Here is a 27,664-nt window from a genome sequence, read left to right as displayed (position 1 = left end):
TTGGTGTCTATTATTTTCTAATCCTGATTGCCTGTAATTCTAAATTTAAAACTCTGGATTAAGGTTCAGAACAAATTTTCGATCAGGTCTCTCTCAACTTCTAGTATATGTTAGCCATGTCTAAAAGCAAGATACTAAGAAATAAAGATGCCAGTCCTTCAGTGGCCATAAAAACTCCCTTGAAACTTCTCCTTTCTCTGAGAATAGGAGCAGGGTCCTGGTTGGAGTCCAACTCTATTAATTGTATGGCCTGTGAGAATTTCCTCTCAAGGCTGTCTTGTACACCTTTTCAAAGTTGTGTGTTTCATTACCTGTCCTCACATCTGAGTCATCAAAACCACATTCTGAATTACCTGCTTGGTTGTTGTAGTTCCCCCAAGTTCACAGAATAATTACTAAGATGTTGTCAACGAGCAGTGGCAGTCTGACAAAATCTGTATGTTTACTTCTCACCAGCTGATTAAGTGGTAGGAAATTTAATAAAAGTAGAAGCCATTAGTAAATTTCTGTTTTCTCACTCTCATTCACTCCAAATCATACCTGATGTTCTCTCTTTTAATGATAATAATGAAGATCAGGCATACAGTATTTGGGGAACATTTGTGTATTATTACATTCTTTATTCTCAATTACTTATAAAAGGTATCTCAGTCAAAAGTTCTGAAATCAAAACAGATCATGGCTTAATAGTAAAGTGAGGCAGAGTTTAAGAAAAGAGTTTATAATATAATGTGACTTTTAAGGATTAAAATGTGAGGGGCACCTGCCTGGCTCAGTCAGTAGAATATGCAATTGGTTTTTCTTTTTGTTTTTTAAGATTTATTTATTTATTTGAGAGAGAGAGAGCATGCACCTACTCAGGCATGCCCACGATTGAGGGGAGGGGCAGAAGGAGAGAATCTCAAGCAGGCTTCCACCCATTGCAGAGCTGGAGGCAGGGCTTGATCTCACAACCCATGAGATCATGACCTGAGCCAAAATCTGGAGTTGGTTGCTTAACCAGCTGCACTACCCAGGCACCCCAGAATGTGCAACTCTTGATCTTGGGGTCATGAGTTCAAGCCCCAGGTTGGATGTAGAGCTTACTTAAAAAAAGTTTTTTTTTAAGTTGAAGATTAAAATGTGTTTTATGCATTACTAATTTTTCATTTGTTGCATTTCTTACTTTTGTGCCTTTTTAAATTTTTTTTAAAGCTTGTATTTATTTGAGAGAAACAGAGAAGAGAGAGAGAGCGCAAGCGGGGGGAAGTGGGGGGCAGGGAGGGAGGAAAGAATCCCAAGCAGACTCTGTGCCCTGAGCGCAGAGCCCGGTGGGGCTTTATCTCATGACCCCAAGATCATGACCTGGTGGAACCAAGTCAGACGCTCAACCGACTGAGCCACCCAGGCACCCCAGTTTTGTGTCTCTTTAATAATGCTTACTACATGCCCCACAAAAAAGAATCACCAAGTCACAGAATAATACAGTCAGCGAACAAACATTCTCAAAATTAAATATTACTAGTAATTGGAATACAAATGAAAATATCAAGCTACCATTTTCCACCATAAAGTTTTTTGTTGCTTTCTTATTACAAAAGTATAACACGTCTTCATTGTACAGAATAAGAAAATAGCAGAGAACAGAAGAAATCACAGTGACAGCATAATTAACATCTCATCATGTAGATGCCAGTCTTTGTTTTTTCCATGTCTAAGATGTACCTAACAGTCGGCTCCTATTGACGTGTACTTGAATTTTTGTTATTATAAATAATGCTGCAATAAACACCCTGTGCGTGTTTTTGTTTTCATCTCAGATTAGTTAGGACTAGTTCCTAGAACTGCCATTGCTGGGTCAAAGCATATGGCATTTTTAAGGGTTTTGATGATCTTTTCCCAAGATGCTGACCAGAAAGGTTCTATCAGACGTGGGAGAGTACTGGCTCATGTGTCTTCTAATCCACGTTGTTTATGTTGTTTTCTTACCTTCACATTTTGATAGCCCAATATACTATCTCATTGTTTCAGTTTTTACTTCTTTGATTCATAATCAGAACATTTTCATTATTTTTTAAGATAGGTTCCATGCCCAACGTGGAGCCCACATGTGAGGCTTGAACCCACGATCCTGAGATCAAGACATGAGCAGAGATTGAGAGTCGGACACTCAGCTGACTGAGCCACCCAGTTGCCCCAGTAATCAGGACATATTTTCCATGTCCTACCAAAATACTATAAAGAAAAATCTTCATTGCCAAATTATTTAAGAGAAACAAAAGACATACACCAAAATGTTCAACAAAAGAAAAACAGATAAAAATGTCTGCTTCTAAACAATAAACTGTGCAGCTATTAAACCATTAAGTATGGGGGCACCTGGCTAGCTCAGTCAGTGGAGTGTGTGACTCTTGATCTCAGGGTTGTGAGTTCAAGTCCCATGTTGGGTGGAGAGACTACTTTAAAAAAAAAAAAACACTGTGTGCACAGTATTTCAACTGACATAGGAAAAAAAATTACAATATTAAGTAAAACATTAAAATGGTAAATGTTTATGTGTAATTTGATCTATTATACTCCTTAAAGGTGGAAGAGAAAAACCAGAAAGAAAATATGCCAAAATTCAATTGCTACTGCATGGTGATGGATGACTTTTAATATCTCATAATTTTTAACACTTGCCCCATTTTTTACTATTAACATACCACATTTGTGAAGAAAACACATTTCTATTAAGTACACTACATACGTGGTATAAGAGAGGAGAGGAAACTGTCCATCTGCAATTTGTGTATCATGTATTCTAAAGATATTAAAAATTTGATTTTGAAACAGGCAGCATAAACAGATAACATAAATAAGATTCTGCTAAGCAGTTTAACAGCCACTTGTCAAAATGTTTAAAGTTCCACCTGCTTGAGAAGCTGGCAATTGTTGGAATCCCCTGAAAATGTGAAATTGTTTACAACTTTTTTCCTTTTTAGGTTGCTGCTGTTGATCTTCTGGTTCCTGGAGTTGGAGAGCTCTTTGGAGGAAGCCTCAGAGAGGAACGGTACCATTTCTTGGAGCCGCGACTGGCCAGGTATTGATCAGACCTAAAAGAAACAAAATTCAGAAATTGGGGATGAGGTGCTCGAAGGCAGTCTTGGCAAATTAACAGAGAAGAGCAGATGGGCCTCAGCGCCTGACTGACCTGGATCTCAGATTCTCTGTGGCCTTGAGCAAGTTGTTATGTGACCTTTCTGAGCTTCCCTTCCTTAAAGATTGGAAGTGTTATGTGAAATAAGGCTGCAGTGATATGTACCCACTATTTGGTATGTATCTCTTCCTATGAAAATTGCTTTTTTAAAGAGTTAATGACAGAAAACAACCTTAAAGCTTGTCCTTCATTTTCTCTCTTCTCTGTGTTCTTTTTTATTTACTCTAAATTATGATTAGGGACATAAACAAAGACTCCTATAAGGACATAAAGAAAAAACAGACTCTGAACCAGGGAAAGGATAAAGATGAAGAAAGAAAGATACTAAAAATATCCACTAAACTAAAGTTTAGAATAGTTTTCCTTTCCTCAGGTTTTCTGCTATGTAAGGGTCTTGATTAAGCTATTTGAATAATTCATTTTAACTTGCTGTTTGAGACCTAGGAAATGAATCCATAAACACACAGAAAATGTTTTGGAGATGAGAAGTGGGGAATCATGTTTCTAATTGAACTACCACTCCTATGTATGCGTGGTCTGCCAACAAACCACAATGACTTCCTAAACTAACCAAGGTTATAAACCTCTGTTTTCCATGGTTTCTACTTTTGCTGTGCCAGACTTAAAAAAAAAAAAAAAAAAAGGTTTTTCCCATGTTGAAGGCTTAGTCCCGCTCTCCTACTCTCCAGATAATACTGGGTTTCATAGTAACCTGGAAAAGCCATAATAGTTTGAAAATATCCTGTTAAATTAGCCATTTATAAGGCCTTCTTTTCCTAATGGAGAATTGCTTAAAAAGTTGATCCTTTTCCAAGATCCCAACCTATAAATTTGTTGGGTAACGTGGTTTTGTAATCCCAATCATTTGAACTGCTCTATTTGGTTAGGGTCCAGAAGAAAGGAAATAAATATGTTCTGAGAGGCCTCTTTTTTATTAGACTACTAACTCCTTACTATTGCTATAATGTTAGAAAGTCCTGGGAAAATCATGGAATTGAAGTAAAGGTCAAACTCCTTAGATGGAAAGAATTTGAAGATTCTCTGGGTTTTTTTAAAGCACAATAAAAATCACACATGGCAAGAAGCCTCATCTGTTGAAAGATTAATTGGTCTGTTTTCTTTTCTTGCTTCCTTACTTCAGGAAACCTTTCCTCATAACATTACATGTTTACCTAATATCTGATAATATCCAAATTTATCTTTCCTAATGAAATGGTTATATGTCTCAGGAATCTATCTGTGACCTCTGCTTATGTTTTCTGTATATCTGATTTTTTTCATAGTCCTTATCATTTCAGATGCATTGATCCCAAACACTTTTTTAAAGGGCTGAAATTAATTTCTTTTAAGATTTTATTTTTAAGTAACCTGTACACCTAACGTGGGGCTGAAACTTACAACCCCGAGATCAAGAGTTGCACGCTCCACCAACTGAGCCAGCCAGGCACTGAAGAGATGAAATTAATTTTAATGAGTACTAAGAGCTTAAAATTTTATTAACATTTTTCACATTGGCAAAAAAAACAGTTTGCAACCATATTCTGAGGGCAGAGTCTATATTATTTTAATGTTATAGAATGAAATGTGTGTCTTTATCTCCCTTGTGTGTGCCTCCTAGCAACCTTAAGTAATAGTGCTTTTCTTATGTCATAGGAAATAAGCTCATCTGAAATGAACCCCTTCTTTTGGGCACTGGACTATACTTTCTTTCTATAGCATTTGTCATCTATACCACTTACTTGATAATACCTAGGACTATTGGTTAACTTACCTTTCTTACCATATTAAAGAGTCAGCTTCTCAACTGTATTGCATGTTCTTTGAGAACATAGGTTTTTGTGTGTACTTCTTTATTAAGAGCCCCTTGCACACAACCCGGAGTAAATGTTTGGTGGTTAGTATCATTATCTTATGGCCATTCTCTGAAAGAATTTTGTTATTTTCCTCTTACAGATCAGGACTAACAGAAGCCTACCAATGGTAAGAATGTGGTCCTTGATCATTCTTATTCTAGCTGTTGGTCTGATTGTTATGTAGGTTTTACATGTATTCCCTAGGCACTATGGAAGAGTATTAAGAACAGTGAATAGGTAGGTTCTCAGAAGATTACTTATTCCCTTCAAGTGCTGGGAAATAGTAATAATATTGGCTGCCATTTATTTATTACTTATTGTGTGCCGGATAACTATGTTAACATTTTAATGTATTTTTTTTAAGATTTATTTATTTATTTGAGAGGGAGAGAATGCAAGCCAGGGGAGGGGCAGAGGGAGAGAGAGAGAGAATACCAAGCAGACTCCCCACTGAGCATGGAGCCCAATGTGGGGCTCAGTCCCAGGATCCTGAGATCATGACCTAAGCCAAATCAAGAGCCGGACACTCAACCGACTGAATCACCCAGGTGCCCCTTAATGTATATTTTCTTATGTAATTATTATAACACCCTGTGAGTTAGGTACTATTTTTATCTCCTTTTTATTACCCCTCCAGACCTAAGACCAAGAGATGTTAACTAGCTTAACCAAGAGCACACAGTTAGAAGCATAGAGCTGGGGCTTTATTCGTAACCATTATGCTTCAGTTTCTCTATGTGTGGAATTAGGGTTTGAGAGAAGTGCTCCCTAAAGTCTATAGAAATCTAAACTGCGTGGGGAAGATCACTTGTATGCATTCATACATTTATGTCTCCAGAGTTGTTCTGGTTTTCTTTCTGCAGACCCTTTCTTCTTCGAGTATTTTTCAATGTATACAAATTATGTACTTATATTTTTATAGTAGCATTCCTCCATAGTAATCATTAATATTATTAATTGCTTTGCTGTCCTCAGGAGAAGGAAGAATCAAATTACACACCTGACTTTTTGTAATGGAAGAGCTAGGTTATAGAAATACCAAAAGCTTAGGGCGCCTGGGTGGCTCAGTTGGTTAAGCGACTGCCTTCGGCTCAGGTCATGATCCTGGAGTCCCTGGATCGAGTCCCACATTGGGCTCCCTGCTCAGCAAGGAGTCTGCTTCTCCCTCTGACCCTCTTCCCTCTCGTGCTCTCTATCTCTCATTCTCTCTCTCAAATAAATGAATAAAATCTTTAAAAAAAAAAAAAAAAAGAAATACCAAAAGCTTAAAATTATGTTCAGGTCAGGACCCTTGAATGCCTTATTATTTACCAGTAGTAACCTTAGGCATACTTAGTCTCTGAGTCTTGGTTTTCTTGGCTATATAATGGAATGGTAATATCTACTGAACAAGACTATTGTGAGGATGAAATGAAACAATATAGGTTAAGTATCTACCTAGAATAGAACCTCAGTAAAAGCTAGTTTCCTTTCCTTTTCCTTCCTTTGTTCTCAGTCTTGTTATTAGGTGGATGAGCCTAACCAAGCAAGCTTATGCATTTTGCCTGCTTTTGTCTATCTACAAGATAATTTTCATAGTGTGTAAAAACTAGCTAAATCACAAATTCTGATTGTTGGTTAGATACATTGAGGCCTTTTTGGTCTTTATTAATCATTTCAATACTATTCTTGTCCCAACTAAAGTTTTCAAACTCTTAGGATCTCTATATGTAACTGTCTGTTACTTGAATCTGTTTCCTTTTATCTGATAATCATAGTATTTAAAAGGTAGAAGGGATTTTTAGAAGTCTTCAAGTCTGCAATCTATGCTAGTGTTCACTACACTGTGAGTAGCCACCCCAGGTGTCTAAGAATTTACTCACTTCCTATTTCTATATGCCATATGCAAATAACATATATAACTAGTTCCACAAATTTTGTACCATCTCTTCTATAATCTGGCTACCCTAGAATCAATTTAACAACAATCCAAAAAAAAAAAAAATCAACAAATACGTATTTGTTCGAAAACTCGTTTTTTAGAAGTGTATTTTTCTAATATTGAAGCAAGGGCAAGAAAAATGCTATAGACTTAATCCATCTGCTGAATTCAGTTTCCAGACATTTATGCCAGTGTTTTGACATCGATGTCTGAGAAATTCAGAGACAGCTGAAGCTATTGCTGGACTTCTAGCAGCCAGCCCAGATCCTGCAAGTATTTGTGGCAGGTGGTTTGATAGGCCTTTCATCTCATTTTCTCAGTAAATGAAAGTATATCTTGCCCCCGTGCCTTATGAACTTAAAGTTAATTGAGCTACAAAACATTTTATTTACTTAAGACTGTGCTTCTTCCATTATTTTTTTTTTAAGGTTTTATTTATTTGTCAGGGAGAGAGAGAGAACAAGCACAGTCAGAGGGAGTGGCAGGCAGAGGGAGAAGCAGGTTCCCTGCCAAGCAGAGACCCCGATGCAGGGCTCGATCCCAGCTCCCCAAGATCATGACCTGAGCCGAAGGCAGACGCTTAACCGACTGAGCCACCCAGGCACCCCTTCTTCCATTATTCTTGATAGTTCTTAGTAATCGGAAGTTTTATACTAGATACTCCTGTTTATTGATCCCTTACTTGATTGTAATTCGCCTTGTTGCAATTCACCTTTTATTTTAGAAAGATAAGCATTCAATCTTAACTGCCTAAAATACCAATACATGTGGTCATTATTATTAATAGTGGGGAAATAGGTGATAGTCTTTTTTTTTTTTTTAAGATTTTATTTATTTGAGAGAGAGAGAGAGAGCATGAGCAGGGAATGTGGGGCAGAGGGAGAGGGAGAAGCAGGCTTCATAGGGAGCCTGACATGGGGCTTGTCGAGGGGCTTGATCCTAGGACCCCGGGATCAGGACCCAAGCCAAAGTCAGATGTTTAACTGCCTTATCCACCCAGGCAACCCATGATAGTCTTTATTCTTGAAGAGCCATATGACTACCAGCTATAGCGCTTAAGTTTTATTCTAGAACTGATTTTTTTAAGATTATTTTTTTATTCATGAGAGACAGAGAGAGAGGGAGAGGCAGAGGGAGAAGCAGGCTTCCCGCTGAGCGGGGAGCCCGATGCGGGACTCAATCCCAGGACCCCGGGATCATGACCCGAGCCGAAGGCAGACGCCTAACCATCTGAGCCACCCAGGCGCCCCTGATTTTACAGATCATTCAAGAAGCTCTAAACTTGATTTAATCAATATTGTATAACTAAAGAATTTCCCCACCAAGTGACGTAATAAAAATACTCACAAAGTCTTCTTTCTTCTCTTCCTTTTGTAAAATAAATTTATCTCAGGCTGGTGTGTTGGAATCTGAGTTTGAATCATGGCTGCACCATTTTCTAGCCATGTAATCTTAAGTGGAAATAGAATGAGTATAGATAAGCTTCAGAGGCTAGCTAGCCTTTCAGAAAAATGACTCTGGACTTATTCTACTAGGTTTGAAGCCCAGAACTGGAAATTTCACTCTAGATTTCAAGAGTCTATTTTTGTGCCTTCAAACAACAAATCTTCATAGAGTAATGAAGCATCTACTCCAGAACAGACACTGGAAATAAGACACAGTTCCTGCCCTTGATAGAGCTTACAGTCTATTCTAGTAGGGGTATCTTTTTATGATATATCAAGCAAAACTCTTCACCCTCTTCTGTGTATTGAACAGTATGATTTTAGTAAGAAAAAAAAGTATTAACATACTGAGAAATAGAAAACAAATATACTTTCAAGAAAAATAGTAAAGTTATTAGAACTTTTTCTGTAGCCTCATGAGGCAAGTTTTCTGAATATAAGTACATATATAACTTAAAAAGGATCAAGTGACCAAAGCCCATGAATGCATGACAGGACTTGCTGCTGTTTGTCTGAGTAACCTTGGACAGATCATTTTAACTTCTCTGTGTCCTTCACCTGTCCTTGGAGGGAAAAGATTTGCTTATCAAAATGATGTGGATGATAACAGATGATTGCAAAATACTTTTGAAACAAAATTCTATCATGACATCTGATCCAATACAGCATCTATAGGTGATGATTCTCTGTTTTTCAAAATCAGGTATCTGGACCTCCGTCGATTTGGATCTGTTCCCCATGGAGGTTTTGGAATGGGATTTGAACGCTATCTGCAGTGCATCTTGGGAATTGACAACATCAAAGATGTTATCCCTTTTCCAAGATTTACTCATTCATGTATATTATAGCCGGAAGCCTGGTTAAGGAAAATCACCCCATGCCAGAGGTACTGCACATGAATATGCATACAGGAGAATGCATGTTTGAATTTTAGAAATGGAGAAGTTTTCGGTATGTGATTGTCATGCCATAAGGTAGAGCATATGAAAAATAGAAGTGATCATAATTTTCTTAGAAAGTTGACAGCATTTCATGGAAAGATGAACTCCCTCAAAAAGAGGTACTTGTGGCAGGTAGAATCTCAAATCTGTTATGTCAATTAAGAAGAAATGAAAAGACTGAACTGTGGTCTCAGAGTCCTTTCAAACTCTCAAGACAGGATGAGATAGTGTATTTTCATTTGTCTTTAATCATTAGATCACTGTCCTGTGTGGCCTTTGAAAACCACTAGTAGGTAAAAAGAAAATGTTGGGTCTTTTTTCACATGCCATTTAACCTATGATAAATGCCTATCTTATTTTCATCGCTTTAGTAGACATCACAGAAGAAAATATTACTTTCAGGGTCCTAAATGAGTTAATAAAGTTACTATTCTGAATTGAAATCTTTCTTCATCAGACTGAGTGAAAAAAGTGACATTTAATAACTGTTGATCTTTAATTATAAAAGCGAATAAGATGTATTAATTATCTAAACTAATGACTTATAATTTGTTTATAGTAGCTGTTTATAACTTCTCTAATAATCAATAAAATAGTAGATTTTTGATACCTATGAAAGAAAAATACATTTTTAAATTCCACTTGGCCTTTTCCCAGTAAAATTTGGAAGAAAAATATTTTCAATGCAAGATGAGGGTGCCAATATAGCTAAACTTAAAGGATGGGTAATTCTGGACTCAAAAAGTAACATCGTCTGTTAGAGTTTTTGAGAGAATTGCTCATTTGGGAGTTTGAGACCTGACAATTGTAGCACTTTATGCCTATGATTTTGGACAAGCCACTTAACTCTGTATGAGTTCATACGTCATTTTCCTCAGAGTTGATACAGCAGTTACATGAAAGTGTTGTGTGTATGTGTTTAAAACTGTGAAATGCTACACAAATTGTTTTTAACTCTTTTAGTCTTCATTAAGTTATATATCTATGACTTACAGCAAAGTTGTATACTCAGTAGAGTTTGTATGTATCAAATAAGGGTAAACGGCATGCGTGCCTGAATAATCAATTTTCTGTGTCTCATTAGATAATTTATCTTAGTTTATTTCCTAATGAGTGTGTATGTGCACTTTATTTCATCCTAACTCAAAGCAGACAACTGAAAATAACTGCAGAACCTTAGAGCTGGAGATCACAAAAGTCACTGAGATGTTCTCATGACCAAACTTCTGCCCGATGCAGAGAGATCCTACACACCTGGGCAGCCTCTTCTTGGCAAAGTGCTCGGTATCCCACCAAATAGCTCATTCCATTTCTGCATCTCCCTAATTGGTAGCATTTGCTGAGCTAAAATCTACCTCCCTAGAACTTTAATTTCCTGGGCTTCGATACCAAGTTTAGGACAGGACAAAAGAGGTAATTAGGGCTTTCATAAAGCTTGCCTCAATCATGGGTTAGAGAGAGAAATTCATTTGTTTGTTCAACAAATATTATTTGAGCTTATTCTACATGCCAAGAACTGTGCTAGGTGCTAAATAAATGATAGTGAACGAAACAGAAATGACCCCTGCCTTCATGGAATTTATAGTCTGTTAGAGAAGATACACAATCAGTAAGCAAACAAACATACTATTTCAAAATATGACATAAACTATAAAATTTTATAAAGAGCAGGGCAAGCATAGATGAGCTTGCTAGAGAAGGCATCTCTGAAACGGTGATCTTTAACCTTAGACCTGGGGGTAAATGCAGAAACCGTTCTGAAACATTCTCAGCATCAGTACTGATTGGACATTCAGGTCTTAATACTGTATTAATTTTGTGGAGTGAGAATCACAAACAGAGGCCCCCAACCCGGAGGCACTAATATTTTCCAAGGCTATCAGGAATCATGTCTCCAGCAATTCTTGAGGAACCAGATAGAATTCTAATGTCAACGTGATGGTGGGGCCTCCTAAATAACAGTGGTGTAAAAAATAGTGAATCAGGAAAACTCCAGGTTCCCATCCCATGCCACCATTGATGTAGCTGTGGAGCTCTAATCAAGCAAGATCATCTTTGTGCCCTCCAATTACATCACCCGCAGAACTGTCCTTCCCAAGTGCATCAACTCTAAGGCTTCTTCTTCTGTCTCTTGATCTTTCAGGAATCTGTGCTGGAGATAATCACTAAAAATAATTGATTTAGAGTCTAACCTTTACATTTTGTTTTAGTACACATTAGGTCTCCGAAAATGTACCGGGAAATCAAATCACTGAAAGTCTTACAGTAGACTTAAGTGTGTTCCTTGTGTGTGTATGTGGGGTGGGAGAAGGTCCTTCTCAAATAAACCTTGTTCCCTGCCTTTCTGATAGTCTTCAGCAGTGTATTTCTCAGCTTTCATACTTATTCATTCTTTTCCTCTACATTTGACCACACAACGAGTATCTAGTTGAAGCCAAACACTTGCCACTCATAAGAAGCCTAAAAATTTACATCTTTGGCTCAATACTTTTATTTTACCAATAATTGAACAACAACAAATACTGGTGTCAAAGATGATGAAAATGCCAAAACTCAGCAGCAACAGCAGGAAGAAAACTTTAAAATGTCCATTTGTCAGCTAGTATATGAATATCCAAATTCTACGGATAAGCAGCATCTTATAATTGTGTGTATAATGAATAGAAGTGTAGATTTCATAGTTGAGGACTGCCTGCACTATAATAATATTCTTATAGGACTTCATTTGTGAGAGAAAAGGTGATTTGAGGGTGTTAATTTTTATTTGAGTAACCAGTTTCCAATGAGGGAAAAATCTGATTTTCTGTTTTCCCAAGATTTTCAAACATCACCTCAAAATAGTAACCCCAGCCACCCAAGAAAGAGTGTATTTTGAAACTTAGAAATGGTTTTTCCATCATTAATTTCCATTCTCATTTCAAATTTTGAAGTAGGTGGAGAAAAATAGTTACTTTCCATCTGGCTGTCCTCTTGCCTGGGGAAGTTGTACTGTCTTTTTTTTTTTTCTTTTTTGGTCTGACAAGAACTTAATTGTGTGAGTGATCCATTCCAGATCTAGACATAACTCTCCCACCCTCTGACCCAGCCCAGAGACTAACTGTCACAGAACAGCAAAGGAACTGTTTGACCTTTTGTCCCTCTCAGACAGGATCTGCCAGAAGCGCCCCTCTACAATGTTATACATTCATACTCTCTATAAATTGAATCTAGACATTCAGGCATGACTGAACAGGCATTGAAGATGCAATTGGTGAGATGGATTAACTCTACTCTTCTTTAAATCTCTTGTTTCAGATAATTATAGATGAAAGATGCTTATTTGGATTGGATTGCTATTTATTCATATATTTATTTCAGTAAGTGGTGAGGCAAGAACATAAAAATGCAGAGTTGAAAGACAGATTGGCCTGGATTGCATTGATAAGAAATGTGTGGAGCTTTCTGGCTTCTGATCAATATTTGTATTCAGTCTGCAATCTAAAGTATGTATAATAAAAAGAAAACAGGTGGGAGTAATATCTGATTGTAGTTTCTTCCCAGTGTATAGCCCAAATTAAAAGAAAAAGCATTAAGGACAGAAAATAACCTTAATCACCCGACACCAAAATGATTACTAGGACTTGCATAAGATCTTATTAGATCATGGTCAACACACCTCTAGAAACCTAGACATTCTGCCGGTACTAGGAGCCCTGGGTTGCCCTTCTGATCAGCTAAGCCTACAGTTAGCTCTTATGCAGTTTGGTTTGGAGTCCAATGAATTTATAGCCATTATTAGCACACTGTGTGGGAGTTCCTAGGGGAACTTTGTAAAGAAGTCAAGAGTTTAGGTGGTTCCTAAACTGTCATTCAGACAGCTATTGAATTAACATAGCTCATGACTCTTCAGTAACTTTAGGCTACTTCTTTACTGCTCATAATTGTTATCATTTGAGCGTTGCTTTACAGTTTACAAAATGGCCTGACGTATTCACAGTGTATTATAGACCTTGTTCTTTTGTAGCCTACTGTGCTTCAAATTCATTTGATTTAATAAAAGATTCATTTTTTTTGTTACAAAGATTGGTATTAGAATTCCTAATATCAAGGAAGATTAAGACTGCAAATAAAGTTCACCACTCTTAGCCTCCAGAGAAACTGAAAACCCAGAGCTTTGTAGTAACCAAAGAGTTTTGCATCTTCAGCCCCAGAGTTTAGTGGACATGTTGCAAAACACACACTTCGGCCTCTGATGTCCTTGTTTTGCACAAGGAGAAGAGACTTAAGAGTGTGCAGGGAAATGACGATTGAGTTCAAATGCATTCTCGTAAAGAGAAACACTGACAATGGAATATAGAGCCCTGGACCCAGCAGTGTACTTAAGCTTGCTGTGCCTCATTTTTTTTATGAGTTTGTATTCCTATTTGCCTTACCTTCCTCTTAGGATCATCCTAGAATATACATAGAAAGACAGATGAAAGAACTTTGGTGGGGATTATTAATATCCGCCCCCAAAGTGATTAACCTTTGATTAAGCATCATCAGGATGATGCTCTGAGAATAGAAATGTGGTAGGCCCATCCAGCAGAGGTTTTTCATGCTACACATACACATAGAAACAGCTAGAAGTGTGTTTTGCAGAACCTGGGCCGTTTGCAGCCGTGACTCTCTGACTTACAACCTCTGCACACTGGCTCAACAATAACCGTTTTGCTGTTTTCATAGGATCCTGGATTTGAAAAATCTCCTAGAGATCTTATTTCTTCCCCTGTCTGTGATGTATAAACTATCCTCTCTTGTATTTTCCCAGCTCCTGGTAGTTCACCCCCTCACTATCCCTTAGGTGAATAGGAGCTCTCCACCTAAGAGAGAACTTTTCCTATCCTTGGAGAACTCTGACCTGATATTACCAAAACCTGTGTAATAAGTTAGAAACACAGCAACACCATTTCTTCTCCCCAGCCTTCTCTTCTCCAGGATAGAATCTCTGAAGCTGCTCAGATTGACAGTCTGCCCTTCTCTGAAGGGCTGCACCCCACTAGGGTTATTCATCAGGCGGTGGATCCTGAAGATGGGCCTTTCTCTTGGCAAAAAGGCTTCCCTCCACTGTCCACTCAGCCGCTACCCAAGTATCCTAGGATACGAGTCTTGATATTAGAAGAGCTTCAAAGTCTCCAGTGCCTCCTTGCCGGCTGTCTTACAGCCTGGAGAGGTGTAGTAACTGCTGAGGAGTCCTAACTACAGTTTCAGAATGTTCAGGGCAGTACCAGCCCCCTTCATTTGAGGATCGCAGAAATGGATTTGGGACATACACACATTGGTTGTTGGAGAACAATACATTTTTTCACTGAAGATTCCCACCAATACACATTTTCTTTGCAGTGCCCCGAAAGGCAGGAACTCATTCCTGTACAGTTAGGATACAGTGATCTCTTTAAGTGTAATTTCCATCTTCCACACTCTGCACTACAGGTTTTCACATCAGGAAACTGTTGGGTCAGGTTCCTGCCAGAAAACGTGGTGGATGTTCAGTGTCTTGGGAAGGGTATTAGACATAGAGGGAAAAGACCCTGACTTAAGTCTTGACATTCTACTTTTGAGCTGTGTGACCTTGAGCAGTTTATTTCATGGGTTTGAATAGGCATCTGCAGAATGAGGGTAGTCCTTATCGTACAAAATATTATGAGAAACAAGGCTGTGTAAAGGGTTTTATAAACTGCACAAATAGAAGATGTCCTGAGGGAAACCTTTTCAAAACTCAAAATCTGTATGAACTAAGATGTTTATTGCATGTTGAATGAAATATTTTATAGCCATTAAAATTATAGGAGAAAAAGTGTTAAAATGTTAAATTGTTGTTTGCAGTTATAATACTGTAAAATCTGTGTATGTGGACTAGAAGCATCTGGGAGAAAAATGAGATCAGCTTTTTCAGGGCAGTGGAACTGAGCACCCTTTTCTTTCAAATCCTCATTGGTGTTACTCAGTTCAGTAAACTTCCTGAGCACTCACTGTGCCAGGTCCAGTGCTAGACTCTGCGAAGACAGAGATAAACAGGACATGCTCCTTGCCTCAGGGACTCCCTTGCGTGCAGTCTTTGTGCACTGTGAATAAGAATCACCTGGGGAGCTTATTAAAAAATTCAGATTACATTGGTCCTACCCTAGAAAGGCTGATTCAGTAGATGGAACAGCCCACAGTTGGCATTTCTGAAACAGTCACCCTGAGTGATCCTAATGTAGGTGGTTTAATTCCACTCTGTGAGAAAGCTTCAGTGAGCTTTTAATATTTTTACAGTAAAAGATAATAGTTACACAAATCTGCTCATTGAAGAACATACTATGTTGGATTGTTCTGCCTGCACCTTTTCCCTCTGTTTCAGGGAGGGAAAGCCAGCCCACAGAGTGACCTTACTCTCAAACCCATGTCACATGAAGCCTACCACACCTCTTGACCTAGATCTCGTCCTCCTTTTCTTGTCCACTACCTCACCCGTGTTTTTTTTTCCTCCCATGCTTGTGTTTCTCTGCCACTCTGATTCCTCCTGTGCCCAGTAATATATCAACATCCAGATTTTTCCCCTTCATTTCTCCAACTTATTCCCCAACCAGGTATGTCAACTTTATTGAAACAAACATATCTGCTTTACTAAGTTGTTCTGGAAGGCTCTTATGTATATGGTTAATGTTTCTCAAAAACTTAGAAGTGGTCTATTCATTGATCAACAAGCACAAAATTATCATATGTGGAAACTTTCATGTTTTGGTGCTTGACTGTCATTTAGCTCTTGATTAACTTTCTTCCAGAGAGTTAGCAGCCCTCAACAGATTCCTGTCTTGCCAATCGAGTTAGAGTATACCCTGCATTCTGATGCAGCACGACTTGTCTCCACATGCCTGTGATTAGGCTTGGGTGGCTTTCTCAGTCTACACACCTGTCACCTCTTAGTCACCCAGAATCAAAATATTACAACTCTAACCACACTGTCTGAGTCTGTGAGGCTTTATTTCAAGAGGGGTGACATTCTAAAATGCAGCTAGGATTTCTGCATTTTCACATATTTATATTACTTGTACTTCAAGATACCACTGGTTGGACAATGGCTTCCAGACTCACTCCTTTCATTATGCTCCTTCAGCACTATAAACAAATATTGCCATCCTAAACTGTCATTTGTCTTCTCTGCCAGAACAAAAGCTACATAACACAGAGGAGACTGCATCCATCTTTTTATCTGCAGTGCCTTGGAGAGTATCTGGCACGTAGTGGGTACTGATTTAATAACTCTTGAATGAATTAGGTGTCATTGAGGTGTCCAAAGAAAAGAGGAAATATGTCCATCAGACCAAAGGAAAATATTCCTTAAAAAGTAATTCCCAAACTGGCTTTTCCCTCTGTGTCTGAAATATTTCATAAATTTTTAAACTAGCCCTTTCAGCATAAAAATCCAAGTCTGGAGCCACTGCCTGAACATAGAACAAAGAGTCAGGAGTCACAAGTATTTATGAGTTCACTTAGTAACTTGTCCTTAGGAGCTGTTACTGAAGCTGAGTTTCTAGGGCATGGTAACTTAATAGACTTCTCAAGAACATTGCTCTGCGGTTCATCATTATATAACCAGCACCTAGCCATGTGCCGTGCACACAGTAGGTGCTCAGTAAAGAATGAATGAATGTATTTGATTGATGGAAGAAATTCAGAAGCAAGTACCAGATGAACTTAGAGTTGCTTAGATTTTCAGTTAGTGTTCTCTGCCTTGCTCTCCAAATCTAGACAGGCTTCTTGCCTCCAAATTGAAGTAGCTTACGTCATTAGTTCAGCAAATGTTAATTAATGCTAACTCTGTGTGTCACTCTGTGGGGCACCCCAAAACAAGCAAAACCTAAGATCTTACAGTTTCAGTTCCCATACAGCTGGTTGATAATTCCTCTGGCTCCCACCATCCTTTGAACATACCTCTATTATAACAACATTGCCCACACGCTGCTATAGACATCTGCCTACCTATTTCTCTCCCCAGAAAAACCCTGAACTTCCTAAGACCCTGGTCTTACTCATCTCTGTGTTCCTATGATGAACTTGTAGTAGGTTCTAAGAAAATCTTTTTTGAGAATTTAACAAGGACATAAATGACCTTTCCTAAGTAACATGTATTCGGATATATAGTTTGTATTTGGATAAAAGTATGTGCCTTTCTAGTGTTTTCAAAGTTTCAAATGATAGGTACTGGCCACGTCCTGAACAAAACAAGATTGGTTTTCTTGCCTCTCTTAAATACTTTTCGAGGTGGCTTAGTTATCAAACCCATTCCTCCTCTGAGAATTCCCCCCACCCCATCCTAGCCAGTGGATGCCCAGCAGACATACTGGGGACAGGAGCTTCCCTTGCTGATTGGACGAGGGGTGGACACCTGACCCAAAATGGGCCAGTCTCATTTTCTCTCAGAAAAATGGGGTTAAGAACACCAGAGAGTCTGGACTGGATGCTTGAACCAGGAATATGTAAATTTAGGAGATGTAGGGCAACCATGTGCCTCAAGAAACAGAGAAGGCAGTCTGCAGAAAGAAATAAAGGCACATGCTCAAAGATGAAAAACCATATGGTCTGTGAGAGAGACAGACACACATATACCGACTGGCAGCCCAGTTTTTGCTATATTTAGTCCTCAGTTGCCAACCTTCCTGAGGCTAGATTATTCAACTTTTTCTTGTGTTCCATGGGAGATGCCTCATTTTCTTACCAATAAATTCCCTCTTTGGGCTTAAGCAAATTTAAAATAGGTATCTGCTTTTACAACTGAAAAGAAAACATTAATACACTATCTGACTTATGGAAAGAACTGTCATTACTTTTTTTGGTTTGTAGTCTCATTACGTTTTAGTCATACCCACATATTATCCCAGAATATATGCTAATCAGGAAATTATGTAGATGAGAAATTCCTGATAAATAAAATGCCATAGGAGGGTAAGTGACTTCTTTGCTTTTCAAGTTTCTTGATTCCCTAAGTCACAAAAACAGAAAACAAATGAATGGAGGCTTATTTACAGAGAGGATTGGACAAATAGACCTTTTTTGAACTACAAAATTGGATTAGAGAGGTTTTGAAGAACCAATACACTTGGCAGCTTCGCAAGACATCTATTTTTGAAGATTCTTTCCAGAACTGTGTTAAGAATGGCTTTTGTCATGATGAGCCTTCACTGTGTTTCAGACTAGCCAAAACTGAAAACTGTAAGACACTAAATAAAACGTGTGTGCCTAGAGCGACCCTGACCCTGCTGCTGGCTGGCCGTAAACAATGAGAGTAAGATAAAAGATTTTGCTCTTCAGAAACAGTTCCAAATGTGTGTAGAGCTTTGTGTACCACATCCATTCAGCCCTGGCATTCCGCATCCTGAATTGAGTCCTCACTTAAAATCATCACTTTGAAAACATGCATGGAAAATAGGGAACTGTGGACTGCTAAAATCGTCATTTGGTTCAGGAAAATTTTTCTGAAGAAAATCTTAGGGCTTTTTCCTAGAATGTAACAAAAATGTTAAGTTATAGTGATTACTGCCAACATATTTCTAATCACTCTAGGAAAAGAAAACAACAAAAAAGTTTCCAGCTCTTTCCTCAGTCAACACTCTGGACCTTGGAGAAGCTTGCATGTAATTTGACTGCAACTACTTTCCTTTTTTAGTTAATTGTGTTAAATGTGCCTCATAACTCCTAATCCCATTTAGGGACTGTCATTTAGAAGGGGCTAGGGGGGAAGCTGTTTTAATTCTGGCTTTTGTTTCAGCCACTAAGTGTAATACCACATGATTGTTGACCCAACAGTAATCCAGTTAAAAAACAGTCTTCAGAGTTACTGCATCATCAAAATTAACCCTGATTACATCAAATTATGTTGAAACAGACCACAGCTGTTTGCCCTGTTGAAGCAACTGCTTGAGAGCTCATCCAGAAGATATATCTTGGTGTCAGGAAGATACATTTTGTTTTTTATTTTTGTTTCTCAACACAAATGTAGGAGGGAAACACTCTGTTCTTCCCAGAGTTGCTTGGTGGGAGTTGAAAACTTTGTGATACTCCAGAATCAAAAATCTTCTTGATTCCAAAATAGAAAAAAATCTGAGACCTTCTAAGGTTTCAGTTTTCTATAGGAAGGATGGAAGAAGAAGGAAATAGAAATCTATTGAGTATGCTCTTGTCAGCAAAATAGAAGTGGAACTTAACAACTACAGAGAAGGATGGTGGGACTTTCTGAGATAGGCTGTATGCAGTTGTATGCTAAGACTGGCTCATACCAGCCCATGAGAACAGATTGTGGTGAAAAATTTTGCAAGCTGATTGTTTAAAAAAAAAAAAGAGTAGCATTATTAAAATTAAATAATTTAAAATGGAAAGTAACAAGTATCGGAGAAGATGGAGACAGATTGAAACTTTCATACGTTGCTGGTAGTGTAAAATGGTGTAACCCGCTGTGGGAAACAGTTCAACAGTTCCTTAAAAAGTTAAAGGCAGGCGCCTGGCTGGCTCAATTGGTAGAACATGTGACTCTTGATCTCAGGGTCATGGGTTTGAGCCCCACATTGGGTGTAGAGATTACTTAAAAAAAAAAAAAGTTAAACACAGACTCACCTTATGATCTAGCAGTTTGACTCCTAGGTATGTACTCAAGAGTAGTGAAAACATTCATCCACACAAAAACTCGTACAGGTATGAATGTTCACAGCAACATTATGCATAGTAGCCAAAAAGTTGGAAACAACTGAAATATTCATCAACTGAAGAATGAATAAAATATGGTATCTCCAAAGGGATATTATTCAGCCAAAAAAAGGAAGAACTGATGTATGCTACAACAGAGGAACCTTGAAAACATAGAAAGTGAAAGAAGTCAGACACAAGAGGCCACGTATTGTATTATTCCAATTACATGGAATGTCCAGAATTGCAAATCCATAGAGACAAAGTAGATCAGTGGCTGCCAGGGGTTTGGGATTAGGGGAATGAGGAGTCACTGCTAATGGATATAGAGTTTCTTTTTGGGGTAATAAAAATGGTCTGAAATCAGACAGCAATGATGGTGGCACAACTCAGTGAGTATACTGAAAACCACTGAGTTGCACACTTTAAAAGGGTGACTTATGAAAAAAAAAGGGTGACTTATGGCCAATGAATGATAGGTTAATAAAAAAATTAACTCACATAAACTTACAATTAAATGTTATAATAAAAACAAAGGGAATAAATAATCAAAATTTAATAATTGAAAGCACAGTTACTAATTATTTCACTGTTTGCTCTTGGCATTTTTGTGTATATGTTGGAAGTACTAAATAATGATGTATTACTTAGCATCTCTTAACTCTGTTCATACACATAAAGTTGATAGCTTAAAATTGGTCAGGGAGGTGAGGAGGTATAATATTTGCACCACAAAAATTGCCACATACTACAAATCAAGGTCAGTTTTTAAACATTTATCAACACATCCCTGGCTGTGTGGGTCAGACAACCATTTTGGGTAACTCTGGTAGAATTACTTAAATGAGATGGTCTCCTGTGGCCTTTGGATCCCCAACAAAACAGAAACTAGCAAATCTGCAAAGCCACTATGCATGCATTCAGTGCAGAAGAAAATGGTATTTCTGGTCACCTGTTGGGAGAAACCCACTTTGACTCAGGGAACATGATTTCTCACATATGTGGGTATAAGGGGCTAAGTGACAGCACCCCTATAGGACTGTCAGAATGAGGCCAGCTATCAAATAAACCACAAATGATTTACTTATTAGTCCCAGAGAAGAGAGTATCTGGGGAGTCTGCACAACAGTGTTGGGGTTTGGAAGCCAAGGGTTAACAGTTAACCTCTCTCGAGTCAAGAGATAGAAGTCAAAAGGTCTAAGGAGCCATTGTTTTAGAAACTACCCAAGGATTTCAACCACCCCTAAAAGTGAAACTGCAAAGAATTACCTCCACCCGCTCAGCCCTTCCCACGAGGCCAGTCCCTGTGGATTTAAACACTCCAGCTGCTTATAAGTATCTTCACAGGTACTGTTTTCTGGTGTGGATGGATCAGAAATTCCTGGATGCTCCAGGAGTCCACTGCTCCCACGTGCCATCCTTTAAGGGTTTTTTGTTTTTTGTTTTTATTCTCACAACATTCCGTGAGCATTGATTGTGTGCCTGATACCATGCAGGGAAGCTTCAGGGATATAAGAATAAGGAAGACACAACCCTGCCCAAGTATTTGCAGTACACTGTGATAACCTATACAGGTGCAATGTGAATTCAGAAAAACATGAACAACCATGCTGAGGAGTGGGGCTGGTGAGTTTTAAGGAGAGGGGTCTTGACATATGTTCAAGATCTAATGCAAGGTAGGAGTTCTCTCTGAAGGAAGTAAGGGGCCATCATGGAAAGTATGGTTCGGAGTACGAGGGCACTTTCTCAGGCACTTGACAAGTCTTTGTCCTTGGGAGAATATGGTAACTGTGCAGCATGATCTGTGAACTCGATGATGTACCACCCTCACCAGTGTCAGCAGAAATGTCCCGGAAGTCTAACTGCCCCAAAGCAGCACAGGTTCTAGTTTCTTAGAAAGGAGAAATTGGGAAATTGGACTTGCTCAAACTTTTCCCTATAAGAAAGTTTATTTCCAAAATATCTTCCACTGGGTGTAATGTCAAACAACTTCAGTTTTTTAGCAGCTGCAGACAGGGAGGAAACCCAATTAGGTCTTCAGCCACACCCCAAGCCCTCTTTCAGATCTCAGGACCCTTCATATGCCAGAAATTGATTTGAGTAGGTCACAGTAATTTGATGGAACCAAATGGGCTCAAAGCATCCCGGGGTTAAAAAGGCACACACCTCAACATTCATGAGAGTCCAGTGTCCTGAAAGTCACTAGCTGAGGTGGCTCAGCTGGCCACACTGACCTTGGCAAGCACTACTCAGCTCTGAAATTAACCTGTCAACTAAATTGAAGGGGGGAAAAGGCAGCATGGCTGGGACACAAACATCCATCCCCCACCCCCGGTCCAATCACTGACGTCAAGCCTGGAGTGGGTGGTATTAATCACGCTAGCCTGGTGTGCAGTTGAGGACAACTCTCCTTCCAACCCATTCCTGGGACCGTTCCATCAGCTATGCACCTGCCACTGGCCACAAACCCTCAACTCCCAGACAGGCACGGATGCAGGCTGTTGCTGACGACACTCAAAGCCAGAGTGCACCCTTTAGAACCCAGGCTTTGGGGGTGGGGAGGAGGAGGGAGAGGAAAACCTTATGCCCGTGTTTTCTTCCCATGTGTGCGGTTCTCATCTCTGCAATGCTTCCTCCAGAGGAGCTCTCGCCATAAGATGGTCATTTCCTGAGGATTTAATGAGAAGATAGAATTAATGACCCAAAGCGCTCTTTGCAGCCGGGAATTAATTCCCCCCAGGAAATACCCCTGGTCTTTAATCAAAATTGCCTAAATTATAGACTAGTGATGCATGTCCTCACAGGTTTGGGGGCTGGGGGTGGGGGGCTGTCATCCCTACTGGTTCCAATAGATGGCGCCTATCTTCATGCAAATAAATCACTCCTAATTCATTTTCCATTTCTCACCAGCGAAAACCAGAGGGCATTAAAAAAAAAAAGACGGCAGAGAGTGGAGAGGACTTAGTAAAGGCCCAGACAGGAACGTTCTGTCCAAGGGCTGTTCCCAGGACTGGCACACACCTCAGGCTCAGACTGAGCCACAACAGGGTGCAGCCAAGGACCTCAGCAGCAGTCCTGCCTCCTATGTGTGCAGCCTGAGCTGGGTGCTGGCAGCTAAGTAATGATAAAGGTGGGGTGGGAAGCCAGAAAGCACCAAGAAGAGCACCTTTCTTCTAACTTTTGGGAAAGAAATGGTGTGTTCAGAGAAGACTTCCTGAAACTGATACAAGTTTTCCCCACTATCCAAAAGTTTGCATTACACCCCTTCACTTTTACAAAAGACACACATTACTACTTGGTTTTGCCCACCAAAAGAAATTCAAGGAGGATTTTCACTTTTAGGAGATGTTAATTGCTTCTTCACTTTACCCCATGTCAGCTTACCGGGAAGTTTCATGGGAAGGGACCACTTTTGGATTGCTGGGAAGACCTGTTACTCTGTAACTGTTGTCTTTTGAGGCCCCTCCTGTCATTGGCTCAGAACATCAAAAACTTCTATTTCCACATGGAATTATAAATAACGGGGAGCAGAGGGTCTTTTGCAAAACAGCATAAGACCCTCAGGAGCTTCTGGCAGAATGCAGTCCATACAACTATCAAAGGGTATGTATTAGAAGACTACTCTTCTAGGGAAAGATAAGGCATATGTATGCCTGACTTGCATCATACACCTCAGCTGCAAACAAACCATGCAGACTGCAATCACTGAGACTTGGCACCATGACTCAGATGTGAATGAAGTCAGATTGCTTTATTTTGGTTGGGAGTCACTGCCTCCTGATTGATTTGGCAGACTTGACTATTTTGATATTTGTCTCACAGGGTTTCAAGATACTTAAAGCAAGAGGTTAAAATGGCTCTAATTCTAGTGGTGGCCTTCAATGTGGCTTAAAGATCTCTAAATTGGAAGGCTAAGGGAGCTCTGGTCCCAGCCATAGCCTCATGGTTCCGGCTTTACATTCAATCCAGCAGCACACTGATAGTGAAGAAAGCCAATGAAATGATGGGTGCAGGGGAGCTGATCTCTACCTCTCAGGATGCTTAGAAAAGCTAAGCATATAGTAAAGGATTAGCATTTACAAACTGATTGAAGAGAGTGAACCTTCTCCAACCCAGGCAAGATCTGTAAAACCAGAACAATGTCCAACAGCTTGAAACAACTAGCTTTGCTGCACAGAGACAGGAAAATGAGCAAAAATACCCTTGGTCTTAAGTTGTATGGGAAGTGTGAGATGCTGTTTCTCCCACTCATCTGCCCCACAGCACAGCACCCTATGATGACAGGGGTTACTATCCACTTCTCAGAGAAGTTGAGGGAGGACCTACCTTTTAATGCTGCTCCTAAAGGTACTTTGTGAGTTGAAAAGAGCCCCGACCAGAGGTGGGTGTTTTTTTACCCCCTCCATCCTCCTGCTGAAGTACTGAGGTTATCAAGTGTGTGCTTACACATACTTTATTTCAGTTAAACCTCACCACAAGGCAGTGAGAGAAGTATCATTAGATTCCAATTTTCATATGAGCCCCAGAGAGGTTTTATAACGTGTGTCAGTGATTTGGACTCTGGGGAATTTTGACCCCAATTTCTTGTTCTACACCACCTTGCCCTCTAATTCACTATGAAATACATTGACTCACTTTTCGATTCTGTAAATCACACGAATTTTCTTTCTCCTGAATTGTTTTTCCCAGAGGCAATGCGGGAGCCAGATGGACTTTATTTGCTGGTAAGAGGCCCCCAAGTTGAACGGTAGACACTAAAGCAATTACCCCACTTTAAATAGCAGATGAGCAAGACCACCCTCACCCCACCCCCAGCCCCAGCATTGGAAACTTGCCTCTCTATTGCACAAGCTTTGGGACTTTAGGCTATCTGCAAAATGGGAATAATACGGCTCGCCCAATTTGTAGATTTGTGAAGACAGTCATGTAAACAAGGAATGTAAAAGCGCCCAGCACGTAACAGTCTCTTTGCTTCTCCCGCCAAGGGGGTGCGAGAGTTAATGAAACTCTTGCTGGGAAGCGGATCACTAATTTCTGCCAGAACCTGACCCACTGAAACCTGAAACTCGGAATGGATAAGAAACGCGAGCAGCCCTTGGGTCCCTGCCTGACGACCCTCGGCGAAAAATCGATTCGCGATCGAGGGCGCGCAGCCCCTTCCCTTCACCCCACCCCCACCAGGGGCGCGGCCGCCTCCTGCTTGCTGTTGAGGCTTGGGGCGGAGGGGAGCAAGACCTGGGGGGCGCGGCCGGCGGCAGGCTTCAGCCACCGAGCAAACCTCGGGCCTCCCGGGTCCCCAGAAGCGAGGCGGTTTGCGTCTTTGAAGGCGGCCCGCCGGGGGGCGCGGCGGGCTGTGGGCGTGGCGAGCGCGCGCCGCCCTTTTTCCTGCTGTGGCGCCCCCACCGCGGCCCGGCTGGGAGTACGCGCGGGCGCAGGCGCGCGCAGGGAGAGCGGGAGCGCGCGAAGCCGCCGGGCCCGCGCCGCGCCGCCTCGTCGTCGCCCCGCGGCCGCTGGCCGCCCGGGCCCCTCCCCTCCCCCCGCGAGCTGCGCACCGCCGGCCCGCTGACCCAGCGGCCCGCGCCCGCGCCCTTGTCTGTCCGACCCCGCGGCGGGCTCCAGGCGGCCGGCAGCATGAGCGGCGGCGGCGACGTGGTCTGCACCGGCTGGCTGAGGAAATCGCCCCCCGAGAAGAAGTTGAGGCGCTATGTGAGTGCGGGCGGCGAGCGGGTGCGGCGGCGGACGGCGCGGGTGGGGGGGGGGCGCCCCGCGGCCTGCCCAGGGGCTGGGGGCTCCGGGAGGGGCGGCGCCGAAGGGGAGGGCGGGCCCTGGGGTCCCGGGGGGCGAGGAGCGGCCGGTGCGCCCCGCGGCTCGGGGCTGTGTGGGGCACCTGCACACCTGTCACAGGTGCGCCGCGGAGGGGCGGAGCGGGCGGGCGGGCAGGCAGGCAGGTTGAGGCTGCGGCTCCCTCGCCGCTGGGCGGGCGCGGTGGCGGCGCCTCCCCAGCCAGCCTCCCTGTAAACTAAATACGGTATTGAAGTTTGTATTGATTGTTTTTGGAGACCGAGAGAGTTCATTCCCGGGGCTGGGGGACCATAGTAACCCCGGGCGGCTTCAGCCTGCGGGGCTGGGGGAGTGGGCGGGAAAGGGGGGCGCAGTCTGCGGGGCGGCGCAGCCGGGTCCCCACAAAGGGCGAGGCGCCTCACACCCTTTCCCCCTTGCCTTTCTCTGCCCGCCCCTCCCGGGTGACCGCCTGCTTCCTTCCAGTCCACAGCCTCTGCATCACGGGCAGCGTCAGCGGCATGTGCAGCTCTTGTATTAAGTGACTCATTTGTTTGTCCCCCTTCTTTCCCTTTATTCTGTATGTCTCTCACATACATCCCCCCACCCCACCTCACGATGGTGACACTGCAGTTTGGTCTGGTATAACTGGCCCAGGTTTTGTGCGGTCCTAGGTGCCTGGGGTCGGGAGAAATCCAGGTTCTCAGTTGCCAGGTGGGGCTTACTGACGGTGTTTACCGAAATTGCTGGGACAGCCTCTCCCTTCTGGGTGAGAAACTGTCACCATCGAGGGGAAGGTAGTATACAGTCTGGTGCTGACTGGTGAGGAGGTCTGGCTAACACTCCCCCCCCCCCCCCCCCCGCTTCGCCCCGTGCCTTGCCTGATGGGGTCAAAGTACAAGATCGTGCTAATTACTATCAGCCCTGGGCTCTTTGCGGGCGTTTGGAAATGGAAGGTCGGTAAAAGGTGTCAAGGTCTCTTCACTTGCCTATGAAATGCCCTTGTTACACTGACCCTTGGTGCTGGACTCTCTGGGATCATTCCCACAGCATGAAAGTGAGCTGTTGCCTTCCAGCTGCAGTGCATCAAGGGAGCTCTGAATAGACCCTGCCCTCTGTCAGCTGCACCAGTGGCTGTCCATGGGGGGAGAGGCAGAAGCTTACCAGAGTTTCCTGTCTTGGCTCCCCTGATCAGAACTGAGGGACTTCTGGCCTCTGGATTGAGGAAGTGACATTCTGTTTTTCAAAGGAAGTGTTGTTGGGGAGTGCGAGTGTGTGTGTGTGTGTGTGTGTGTGTGTAGATGAAAGCAGGCTCTTATTTAAATCACTTACTGAGAAGACTAAGTATTTAACAATGACTTTTGAAAGTGGACATAGATTTAAAATACAGTAGGGATGAGGCAATGAAGTGTTCATCTCAGTTCTAAAGCTCATTTTTCAGGGATGTCCAGGTAGCCAAAGCAGTATAATTACTAAGAGAGTTTTCCCCCTTTTCAGAGTTGTATCAGCTCATTAGGAAAGGTGAATTTTTATATTAGGTTAAGGATGAGTAATTTGCTATTTATGTTTTTATAAAAATCAAAACAAATCTTTGGCCCCAAAGAGTTTCTGAAACTATTAGTAATGGTGTAGTAACATTACCAGCTAGTGGAATAGAGTATCCAGTGAAAATTTTCAAGTTAGAACACTACCCTAAAGAGCCTTGAAACTTTGATACAGTTTGCAAACAATTTGATACCTTGTCTGTGTTCGAGTGATGACTACTTCAAGTCTATCACCTAGACTCTTTTTATGACCCATTTCTTTGGTATTTTTGTTCTCAAGCAACCTTAGCTCAACCCCCCCCCAAACAAAAACAAACAAAAAAG

At 41.2% G+C, this 27,664-nt stretch overlaps 2 protein-coding genes and 1 long non-coding RNA gene across 6 annotated transcripts in view; 2 read left to right on the top strand and 1 right to left on the bottom strand.

The window, feature by feature from the left end:
• NARS2 (asparaginyl-tRNA synthetase 2, mitochondrial) overlaps positions 1-9,775 on the top strand; it is a 127,447-nt gene extending 117,672 nt beyond the window's left edge. For all 3 annotated transcript variants that reach the window (XM_025848506.2, XM_073879784.1, XM_025848505.2), the window contains 3 exons: positions 2,964-3,061; positions 5,132-5,158; positions 9,101-9,775. In XM_025848506.2, coding sequence (XP_025704291.1) covers positions 2,964-3,061; positions 5,132-5,158; positions 9,101-9,245 — 270 coding nt within the window. In that variant the 3' untranslated portion in view covers positions 9,246-9,775. The remainder of the gene's footprint in view (positions 1-2,963; positions 3,062-5,131; positions 5,159-9,100) is intronic.
• On the bottom strand, positions 1,470-27,019 carry LOC112806186 (uncharacterized). Of its 2 annotated transcripts, none has more exons than XR_003203821.2 (3): positions 26,961-27,019; positions 22,599-22,686; positions 1,470-3,074 (listed from the first exon to the last, which is right to left on the bottom strand). It is a non-coding gene; the product is annotated as an uncharacterized lncRNA (long non-coding RNA). The 2 variants fall into 2 exon arrangements; XR_012374519.1 differs by lacking the exon at positions 26,961-27,019 and adding an exon at positions 25,254-25,397.
• GAB2 (GRB2 associated binding protein 2) overlaps positions 25,520-27,664 on the top strand; it is a 183,381-nt gene continuing 181,236 nt past the window's right edge. Inside the window, exon 1 of the mRNA XM_025848504.2 lies at positions 25,520-25,724. Coding sequence (XP_025704289.1) covers positions 25,650-25,724 — 75 coding nt within the window. The 5' untranslated portion in view covers positions 25,520-25,649. The remainder of the gene's footprint in view (positions 25,725-27,664) is intronic.

Source organism: Callorhinus ursinus, unplaced genomic scaffold, assembly GCF_003265705.2.
Source record: "Callorhinus ursinus isolate GAN/ISIS: 27379988/994484 unplaced genomic scaffold, GSC_fseal_2.0 scaffold35, whole genome shotgun sequence".
NCBI classification, from domain to species: Eukaryota; Metazoa; Chordata; class Mammalia; order Carnivora; family Otariidae; genus Callorhinus; species Callorhinus ursinus.
This window is presented reverse-complemented; position numbering and strand designations above follow the sequence as displayed.